This window comes from Amblyomma mixtum, chromosome 7 (genome assembly GCF_055824585.1).
Source record: "Amblyomma mixtum isolate Tamu chromosome 7, ASM5582458v1, whole genome shotgun sequence".
NCBI lineage: Eukaryota > Metazoa > Arthropoda > Arachnida > Ixodida > Ixodidae > Amblyomma > Amblyomma mixtum.
In genome coordinates this window covers 99,352,445-99,363,823 of record NC_143018.1, presented here as the reverse complement: position 1 = coordinate 99,363,823, position 11,379 = coordinate 99,352,445, and the positions used below count along the sequence as shown (strand labels likewise).

The following is an 11,379-nucleotide window of genomic DNA, read 5'->3' as shown; positions in this document are numbered from 1 at the left end:
GACAGGAAGGCTCGCGCCCAAATAAAAGAAAGAATGGGGAAAAGCCGGTGGTTGCCTGGGATGCGGTGTTATATGCATAGGTCACGAACGGAAGGACTTGATCCCAATTAGAGCTGTCGGAGCTAATGTACATGGCGATCATGTCCCCAAGAGTACGGTTGAATCGTTCGGTGAGGCCGTTGGTTTGGGGGTGGTAAGCGGTAGTGGTACGGTGGACTGAGTGGCACGCATCGAGAAGCTCGCGAACAACTTCAGACAAGAAAACACGGCCGCGGTCACTGAGAAGTTCTCGCGGAGCGCCGTGACGCAGGACGAAGTGATGAAGAAGGAAGAAGGCGACGTCGCGAGCAGTAGCCGCAGGTAGGGCAGCGGTCTCAGCATACCGAGTGAGGTGGTCCACGGCGACTATAATCCATCGATTCCCGGAGGTCGTGAAGGGGAGCGGCCCATATAGGTCGATGCCCACACGATCGAAAGGGCGAGCCGGGCACGGTAATGGCTGTAACGGGGCAGTCGAGGGTCGAGGTGACGACTTCCGCTGCTGACAGGCTGTGCAGGAGCGAACGAATCGACGAACAAAGTTGTACATGCCCCGCCAGTAGTACCTCTGGCGTAGCCGCTCGTAGGTTTTTAGCGATCCAGCGTGAGCGCTTTGAGGGTCGGCGTGGTAGTGCGCACAGATCTCAGACCGAAGATGGCGGGGAATCACGAGGAGCCACTTTCGGCCGTCCGGACGATAGTTGCGGCGGTATAGGAGATCGTCGCGGATGGCGAAATGGGAAGCTTGGCGACGAAGGGCCCGAGGGAAGGAGGACGTAGAGTGCGCACGAAGGGCATCCAGCAAGGAAGAAATCCATGGATCCTGGCGTTGTTGATTGGGCATGTCGATAGCAGTGAGCGCAGCGAGTGGGGAATCAGATACGAGGGAAGAGGGCGCAGGAGAGGGCAGTGGCGAGCGTGACAAGGCGTCGGCGTCGGAGTGCTGGCGGCCCGACCGGTAGACAACGGTAACATCGAATTCCTGAAGACGGAGTGCCCAGCGGCCAAGGCGTCCTGAGGGATCTTTGAGGGAGGCCAACCAACACAAGGCGTGGTGATCAGTAACGACGGTGAACGGGCGGCCTCCACCAAATGTAGAGCGGTTTATTGGCACGTTCAAGCGCCGGCGACGAAGACCCTGGCGCAAGCAGTCTAGGAACGAGCGAGGCGAGGGACCGGCACACAAGCGGCAGTTCTCCAGCACGAGCCTTTCGCGGGCGGCGCTAGCGCTTCGTCGTCGTTGGTGGCGGTGCTGGATCTTCTTCTTCATTCCATTACAAACGTTTTTTGAACATCAGACGCCATGTGATGATGAAAAATATTCTTGCTCGAACAGTTTGTAGTTAACATGTCCTTCACTAGATGGCGCTAGATTTTGTTTTTCATTTCAATTTATTACAATTTCTAGGTCATTTTCCTTGCGAAAATAACCGCTGCTGTAATAATTGTCTTAAAAGACTGAATTATTATAATTTGGCACGTTAGCGGTAGTGGCGACCACTTAGAAGATCCTGTCGCCTCTATGTAAAGGAGATCGCCTTTAACGTTTTCAGGACGCTATGCTAAAACTGTCTTCGGGGATAAGTTGCTTGCGGCACGCTAACGTAATTTCCCTCAGGTCCGCACCAAGCTAATGCTGCACTAAAACTCTCTATTGTTTAAGTTCTAGACGGACACCCCAACCGCACAGGGAGGGGAGGCAGGAAGGTGGGAGGGAAAGAAGAAAGAAGGAGGCGGCGTATTGAAAGGCTCCGGAATATTGTAGACCCCCTGTGGATGTTTAACGTGAACTGACATCACACAGCACACGGGCGCCTTTTGTGTTTCGCCTCCACCAAAACGTGGCCGCCGCGATCTGGTTCGGGCTCGGGTACTCCAGCTGAGTAGTCGAACATGCTAATCACTCAGCCACCGCGGCGGGTATTTTCCGCTAGTGGGAAACGTCTTACGAACGCTACGCCGCACGTGGAAGTTCATGAGGCGACTATTTGCAACGCACAGCGCGAGAGTGTGTTGCAGTTTGACACGAGGCGTGATCGGTCGCGGCGATACCATCTCGCCCTTGTGCAGTGGCCAGTGAAGCTGACCCGTTTGCTCCGCCGTGGGTTCGAAACACAGTCGCGGCAATAATAATCCAATGATCTCCTGCACGATAACGATATCTACTACTTTGTTAAATAGCCCCTACTGTGTGAATTGATAAGTGGAGTAGACACCTCGTTTGCAAACACCGCTCGCATCTCTCTCTCTCTCTCTCTCTCCATGAACCACCAGACACAATCTCTTTAGATATCGAGAAGGAGAAAGCAGAACGTTAACACTGCATCTGGCGGCCTTGTATCGACTGGACTGCGCTGTTTTAGCGCGAGAGCGTTAAAGGCTCCGTTCCCCGCAAAATCCGGTACCGCGTTGTCGGCATTGACGTTTCATTTCATTTATTTTACCCTCGGGGCTTTCGCATTTCAGAGGGGGTGGGACAGCGAAAAAAACAGTACATAGATCAAAAAGAGCGCTATGTATATGAACAATATTGAAAGATGCTAGAGACAGAGGACGAAAACTTTGAGAACAAAAGTACAGAAGTAAAAAAAATAAAAGGATTCCAAAAAGAAAACCTTATACAGTCTATATATGGGTAAACAACATATTATAATTGGTCTGATTCTAACAGTAGTTTTCTTTTAATACCAGCAGTGTCGCTAACACAGGTGGCTGTGGGTGAAAGATTATTCCACTCAGATGTTTTAGGGAGGAAGGAATTAGAGCAGGTCACTGTGAGGCAGTTTGGAACAGTTACTTTTTGATTGTGGTGAATGCGAGGCGAGATGAAAGATGGTGCCTTTACACAGGTGGCTTTCAGGTAAAAATTATGGTAGTAAATTTTATGGAAGAGGCAAATGCGCAAAAGCTTACGGCGAGTGGAGACTTAGGGGAGTCTAAGATTAGATTTCATTTCTTTTACACTGGCAGTGCGATGGTAGTCTCCAACGATGGAGCGGACGCTTCGATTCTGCACGGCCTCTAGTTCTTTTGTTAATGTGATGGTGTCAGGATCCCAAATCGAACATAAGTGCTCTAGTTGCGGACGAATGAGTAGTATATAGCAACATTTTCAGTGAAGGCAGAGACAATGAAAAATTTCTACGGACGTACCCTAGCATGCGGTTAGCCTTTGAAGTAATGAACCTGATATGAGCATTCCAAGAAAGCTTATAACAAACATTAACGCCAAGATACTTGTAAGACGACACTGGATTCAGCTGAGTATCGTTAATAAAATAATTTGCGCTTGTTTCCTGGTTACGGGTTAAGCGCATGCATTTGCATTTAGATATGTTTAATTCTATTTTCCACAATTGACACCATTCATAACTTTTATTTAAGTCTGTCTGTAGCTGAAAAATATCATCAGTTATTAATTACTCTGTAAATTACGCAGTCGTCAGCAAATAAGCACATGTTAGATGAAATATTTAAACGTAAATCATTTATGTATATTAGACATAATAACGGGCCAAGGACCGACCCATGGGGCACACCTGAATGTACTGGCGCTGGTGATGAGTCGTGGTTATTGGCGAAGACGAACTGAGTACAGTTACTAAGAAAGGCACCAATCTATTTGAGTACATTAGGGTCAATGTTAAGTTGGCATTGCTTTAAAAGTGAAAGAGAATCACCGATTTTATCGAACGCTTTTGAAAAACCTAAGAATAAGCAATCAGTAATGAGTCCAGAGTCTAAGGACAAATGCAAGTCGTTAGTGAAAATCATCAACTGCGTTTCACACGAGAAGAATTTGCGAAAATCATGCTGTTTCGGAGTAAAGAACTGCTTTGATTCTAGGAAATTAACAAGATGACTAAACATGATGTGCTCTTGAACTCTACATTAGATGGAAGTAAGTGACATGGGGCGGTAATTACGTGGATCTTGGGTTTCCCCTGATTTGTGCACTGCGATTACTTTGCCATTGAGCCAGTCATTAGGAAGGTTGTGATAGTTTAAAGACTGCGAAAAGATACACTGTAGCAGAATGGAATAATATTCTACGGTATTTTTCAAGAATTTGGTACTGAGGTCATGGATCCACAAGAGGATGACATTTTAAGGTGTTTAATAATGCCACGAATTCCTTCTGAGGAGATGACGATGGGATCCATTGGTAAACAGTGATATTCTGAAGCGAAGGTAGGACGGAAGTGTCGTTGGGGCTAGAGAAGGCGTTGATAAAAGTGCTATTGAGAAGCGATGCGCACAGTTGGTCAGGAAGTATATCCTATTCCAAGGTAAATAGATATATGGTAACATTTCGTTTGCCTTTCACTGTGTTCCTTAACTGTTTCGGGTCTTTGCTTAGCATGGCTGGAAGAGTGTGATTAAAAACGGTAAATATGGTTGATTTTAATGCATTTGAATATGCGACTGCAGCGGCTTTATACGCGGACCATCTGACAACAGCGTTTCGGTAGAGACAATCCGTCGTTGTCGCTTAGCATCTTGCCGGCGTCTCTTCGCAAGACGTTCCTCTCGTTCTTCGGGCGTCTCGGCCGCCAGCTTAGCCTTTCGCGCCTCGTTTTCACGCCGGCCTGGTACCATGCAACGATTTCTGTATCGGAAGACCCCATTTCACGCAGCCTGTACTGCTGCCGTGACGAGCGCAGCCGCTCTCCTTCCTTCATGGTGCGCGTATGAAGAGCCAGCGCATCGCTTCCTACTTATATCCCAGCTGCACAGCGTGACTCTGCGCATGCGTAGTGAGCTGGTTGCCATGGTAACGGCGCACGCGCAGTAGTGACCTTTGGCAGGCACCCAGAAATGCGCTTCTGCTGGCTTGGTGCAGCTTTCGGTACAAAAGTGATTCGTGCCTGAAAGCAGCTTCGAATCACGCGTCTACATATAACTTATTTTTTTTTACCGAATGCATGCGTTTAATTGAACATTTGATGAGACGGAGAGTTTAGGAACAAATCAGAGTTCATTTACAGCGCGCACTAAAGCAAATGGCGACGACCTCAGTTGTGGCAAGAAAGATTCACTGCGCTACAACCACAGGAAAATGAAGACGGCGATGCTGGCCAAGTAACTCCCGCTTCTTAATTTTTGTGTGCAGCAAGGGTGGCTGAGGCAGATACTTACCTCTAGCACGAATAATTTCAGTAGCGGCCGTCTTCACATAGTACCACGACACGTTTAAGAAAGCGTCTTACCTGTGTTGCACTGGGAAAGCTTTCCGCGCAAGAAAAATTATCCAGTCCATTTATGTTATCCTATTGACTACACGCTCCGCATGGTGCGTTCTGCATTTCTGCAGCGCAGTCTGCCTATTGAGGTCTTATTCCATCAAAGAGTCCATACGAAGAGTGCAGATATGGCACAAATTAAATTCCACATATCGCCCAATCCCGAAGTCTTGTTAGCTTACGAAGGATTTCTACGTCTGCCAAGAAAGGCCTAGTAAATAAGGATTGGGATGTTAGGTAGTAGACCTTCCGAAAAAGAGCATCCTTATTATGAGGCCATTCATGAATTTCAAGGTTCTACGCCAGTAATACTCGCCAAGGCTACATAAAGCGTTAGCGTTGAGATTCCCTTTGTGCAGAAAATTCGGCCTCGGAGTTGAGCGATAAAGCAGGTGTCTCACATGTAACCTAGGTCACGTGACTTATGATAATAATATTTATTCTGCCACCATGCAGTACATGATGGAAGGGTGCCCATCGTAAAAGCTCTCTTCTGACAGCTTGACACACCACGGGCACCCGGCCTTAACACTTGTCGGCATACACTGGTGGCTAACAACATGAGATAATACACTATAAAACATATAGAAGAAAACAAATGCCAAAGAAAAAAACGACAGTAATACTGGTAGTTACACAGTTCTCAGTGAAGATAAAACATAATACAAAGCTAGAGCCAACGTCATGCGACGTCATGAACACCTACCCGCCGTGGCAGGTGGGAGTAAAATTATCGATTGGTTGCGAGAGGCTGCTCGGGGAGAGCAATCTGGACAGGAGTGGGAAACTTCCATACACACAATTGTCCAGAAAATACAGACGCCAGCGCCAGTTCCATCCATATATCGTCTGCAGGAACGCCAACTGTAGCGTCGTGCCGTCGTCATGAATGCGGTATCGAGCAGAAAAAGCTTCATCCCCGAGCGGGATTCAAACCACTGCCCCCGAAAAGGAGCAGTTTTAACCGCGCCGATTTCCGTCTCCTCCCCCGCCTCCGTACAGGTAGTGTGTGGACGGCCGTCAAACCAAGCACAACTGAAGCTTTTCGCTTGTATATCTAGGACCAACGAGAGCTAAGCCACTGCCTAATTTTTTCCTCTTCCCAGCTAAAGCGTTAAACAGTGACTTAGTCATGGCAATTCCGAGCGTAAGATATGATCAACAATCACATAATCACATTCGCAGCTTCTTAAAAACAGGTATTCTTCAGATGCACCTCGTTACAAAGTAAAAACACATTGGAGCGTTACTTAGAAGAAATATATTGACAAACAAAGGAACTCAGGAAGAAAAGCGGTTAGAAATATGCAGCAGAAGCAAACACAGGAACGACGATTTGCACAAAATTTTAAAGAAAAAAGCTTACTCGGAAATCGTGCCGACCTGCCAGCCTTGGCACCGCGATTAAACGCGTTGCCGCTCGTATCACCACCACCGTTGAACTAATGTCACATATGTAGACATTCTGACATACTGCACACTCAAGAAGTACTGTGGCATGTGTTGCCACTGTTAAGACTACGCGCTAACAGCGCGGCTGGTTTCCTTGCCTAGGACAGCACATGCAGAGAGTCTTGACACGGCGCGGCTACCGGGCGACGACAGAACAGAATATCAAGCCTGTCTTCTCGATGCATCCAAAGACTCACTGTTCTTCCACCCCTGGAGGGCGCACTGCTACACTGCGAAAGAAAGGCCGTAGGGTGGTACGGGATAAGTTCCAGCCGCCTCAATACCTGTAGCACCTCGCGACGCTTACAGACACTGAAGTTAGCCAACGCACCACACATCTGGCTCTGTCCAAGGTGCTCTATCAAGTTGAAGTCAACTCGGACCCGGCGCTTAAGATTGTCCTGATTTGATGGTGTTGATCTCATTGATAATCATTTCTGGTAACTCGCTCATATCCAGACCTGCATCAATGACAGCAAGCATACACAAGTTCTGCAGCGTCGGTGCTAGGTGCAATACGTGCAGGTCCGTTAGCTCCTCTTCCGCCTCAGAGATGTCCTCGAGGTGGTCTTCCTCATCAAGGCTGGGTGGAGGCCCGAAGCCACCGAAGACCAACACCCTCTCTCCAAGCACACAACAGCCGGGTGAGTGCCTCGCAGACGGGCCTGATCCACTGGGCGTCACTTTAGTCCAGCATGACTTTTCAACGTCATACTTGTGCATATCTGCAAAGTAGGTGTCCATCATTCCGTTGTAGCCTCCGAAGATATACAGCTCTCTCGCGTACACGAAGGCGCCGTGAAACTCGCGTCCCTCCGGGGCCACGCCTTGCTCTTCTGCGCGCACCCACGTCGCAGTGGTCGTTTCCAGATAATATAAGCAATTATCATAAGGATTGTCGGGTCGTGAGCCTCCTAGGTGGCCACCCCAAATGTACATGCGGGTTCCAATGGCGGTCGCAGTGTGGCAGTAGCGCCCGAGGGGGGCTTCTCCGCTCGTCGGGAGACGATGCCACTCTAGGGTCTCCAGGTCCAGAAAACGTACTAAGTTCGATGAATATCTGTGCAATCCACCAAAAATATACATCCAGTGACCAAGCACGCACGCCAAGTGGTTAACATCCGCTCTCGGTACTTCACCCCTTACCTCCGGACGGCTCCATGTCATGGCATCGGTATCGAACCGGTAGAGGCCGGTAACCTGTGGGCTGATGTGCTGTCCGCCCCACATGTAGACGCGGTGGCCGTAGGCTACAACTCTGCGGCCCATGATGTTAATCGGCTCATCTTCGGGAAGTGACCGAGTCTGTATCCTATCCCACCGGTACGTGACGGGGTCGAAGGTGTACACGTCGAGGATGTAGCCTGGGATTTCACCACTGTCCGGGTAGCAGATGTCGAAACAGTCGAACGAGTAAACCTTCCCTTTGATGGCGACCGACGTTTCATTGAGGAGTTCTGGAATACGGTTGAGCCGCGCCGTCCACATCGTTCAATGGTAACCAGTTCTTGCGAAAAGGATATCGGGCCGCCTCCTTCCTTCACAGCTAACGGCCACGCGCTGAAATCAAACCTGGTGGTGGGCGTTACTTGCTTTTCTTCGTCCTTTGTTTCACAGAGCGAGCTGCTCGTGATCCGCGTGCCGGAATCACGGCGTAGTGGGTTATGTTCATAGCTACACGCAAAGAAGAGAGGAGGAAGACGCGATAGGAGGCTATCGTCCGAATTGCTACGAGCCGGGAGGGGGGCGACACGCGCTGCACAGTGGGCGGCGCATGCGCGTGCAAGATTTTTCATCTTTCCCTTTAAGTTTGTAAAGAAAGTTAAGTTAAGTGGGTATTTGCCATCCTTTCAAAGGCTAACAACAAAAAATAAAGAAAGGTAAACCAGCGCAAAACACTGCACGCTGGAAGAAAACGACACACAACGCGCTGACTAGCAGCTCAAGTTTAATCCGCAAGGAGCTAAATATCTTTGTTTAGAATGTTGTACGAACTTGCCCAAGCTTCTGCCTTTACCTTTGTTTAGGGCACCGTTCGGTGTGATGACGGCACGCACCAGAAGTAATTGGCCAACTAACTAATACACACCTAGCCTGATTGCTTTGCCTGCCCCAGATATTGCGGGGCATGTACATGGTGTAGACCATTAGGAGAACTGAAATTTTCGTCCGGAGGCGGACAGTCCCCGAAGGTCCAGCTAGACGTGCGTAACAGGCGCGAAGAAAATACGAACATAGAAATTTGGCTTCCATTAGTGTGGGCGACAGGTAGGGAGCGCTCCGGCCGCTGCACAGGAGCGACTAGTCAGAGCCAGCAAACATGCAGCCATTGCAACAGGGGATCAAACAGCTCGGAAAACTGGACGGAAGACCGCTGTGCGACAAAGTGCGTATGTATCGCCTCTCTTTCTTGTTTCCAGTCGTTCTTTGTGCTTTGCCTTCTGACGAAAGACAAAATTCCTGAGATCCCGGGTCCAAAACGTACGTCTCCCAGTTATCGATGCAAAACAACGTAGTCGCGAGCCTCAAGCCATGCTGCAAGCGGGGCGTGTTAGTAAGGATTCATACTCAAGGAGCGCGAACAAGACGATGCAACTACGCGGGCAGATATAATGTAAATCTTTTTTGGTGCCCCTGATAAAGTAAACAAAAATTATGCCAAGTGGTTCAAGGGTGGCACTTGCTGACGACTTCTCAATCCAATTAGATCCGCCGCGGTGGCTCAGTGGTTATGGCACTCAGCTGCTGACCCGATGGACGCGGGTTCGATCCCAGCTGCTTCGGGAGAATTTCGTGGGAGGCGAAATGCTCGAGGCCCGCGTGCTGTGCGATGTCAGTGCACGTTAAAGAACCCCAGGTAATCGAAATTGCCAGAGCCCTTCACTACGGCGGCCCTCATAGCCTGAGTTGCTTTGGGACATTAAACCATTAAACCCCAATAAACCAAACCATCCATCCAATTAGAATTTTCACTGAGGATGTGGTGTGTAGAAACCTTTGTAGTTTATCAGATACAGTTTTTGTGGCAGGATCTATATGTATATCAGCCAGGAAGCCCGCTCTAAAAAAAGTCGCGCCTGAAAGTGCATAAAAATGTACTAAACAACGATTCATGTACTCTCCTATCTTCCAATTTGAGCGAATTTGAGAATAAAACATAGAAATATTGTGTGGCGCCGATGAAAAAAAAACAGGGCCGTTTCTAGGCAGCAAGATCATCGCTGGTGTGGGGTGAAAAAGGCATGTCCCATCATCAAAGCACTGAGGATATGTGTAATCATGAACACAAAGGCTATGGCCGATAAAAAGGCGTTTTTCATGCATCGTACCTTTCAGCTTGGTTTTGTTATCCTTGAGTGTCAAGTTATTTTGTTCTCTACCTGGTTAGCGCATTCTGTTGTTAATCAGCGCTCGTGTCGCAGGCTAGTTTTCTTCCACGTTTTCGGCGTGTACGCCCTCCTTTTTTCAAGTATTACTTCACAGAGTCGTTTTTGGCGTCCACATCGAAATTTGAGTGCATATCCTGGTGGTTTCGTATTTACTAATTGATTGATCGCTGCACGGAGACTATATCTCACCTGTCCTCAAGAAGTCACGCGGCGCAAAGCTCGAGCCTCTTAGTTTGCTTGTCCTCGGCGTGCGGCGTTTGCAGAAACACTAGGAGCAGGCGTGTCTGTGGAGATGACACGCCGTCTGCAGAAACTCCGCCTTTGGGAAAAGGCATCAACGAATGCCGTCCACGAGAAGAGGAAACAGCCGGGGAAACTGAGCGCTACTGTTTCTGTTTTCTGTCGAGAGCAACTAACTACAAGCACTAAGCCACCAGGCAGCGGAGAAGCGCGTGAGAAGTCGGTGTCGGTACTAATTGCAGCGGGGTGGAAGCTAGAATGCTATAGTCGCATTTGTTGCTACATGTGGACGTTTTGTTTGTGTATACTACACGTGGAAAAATTACTTGTGAAAAGTAATTAAATTACATTACTAATTACTATCCTAAAATCGTGCGAATGCAAGTAATTGCTGGCTCCAAAAAGTAATGGAAATACATTAAATATTTCTGAAAATGATTAATTACTTCAAAATTATTTGTGAAGCTTAGTGTAACAGAATAACGGAAAGTAGTAGTAGTAGTAAAACATTTATTTATTTATTTTTTTTTCAAAAGGAAGAGTTAGGGAGTAGGGGGATGGGGATAGATAGATGTGGAGCTACAGTGGTCGGTCTTCCCTAGTCCAGGATACCGTTGGCCTCCGCCGCTGCCTTGGCCTCTATTAGACTTCACAAAAATAAAGAGGACAGGGGAACGATAGAATTAGAGATAGATGGACAACCCGTAAGAAGGACAAATAAGCTTCGCATCTTGGGAATGTGGCTGCAGGAGACAGGCAAACGGGACCATACCATCCAGCTCTTGGAACACTCCACGAAACAGTTGTGCAGGATGTTAAGCCGGATTACGAACAAGCTGCGGCGATAGCCTAGTGGTCTCGCTGAGTGGCCCTTAAAGGAGATCTGTTCGCACAGCCGCGGGCTCGATTCCCAGTGATGGATATTGATTCAATTTCTTTTGCGTGGTTTGACCTCTAACTCAGCTGAAGGGCAAATTTGCACGATCCGCTTTTGAAGCCCAAGGCGCCGTAGTGAA

The 11,379-nt window shown here is 48.3% G+C and overlaps 1 protein-coding gene across 1 annotated transcript; it reads right to left on the bottom strand.

The window, feature by feature from the left end:
• Positions 1-7,124: 7,124 nt before the first annotated feature.
• LOC149336947 (kelch domain-containing protein 3-like) lies at positions 7,125-8,222 on the bottom strand. The gene is made up of 3 exons (XM_089554289.1): positions 8,083-8,222; positions 7,450-7,794; positions 7,125-7,317 (listed from the first exon to the last, which is right to left on the bottom strand). The coding sequence occupies exons 1-3, from the start codon at positions 8,220-8,222 to the stop codon at positions 7,125-7,127; spliced, it is 678 nt and encodes a 225-aa protein (XP_089410415.1).
• Between the last annotated feature and the right edge of the window lie 3,157 nt (positions 8,223-11,379).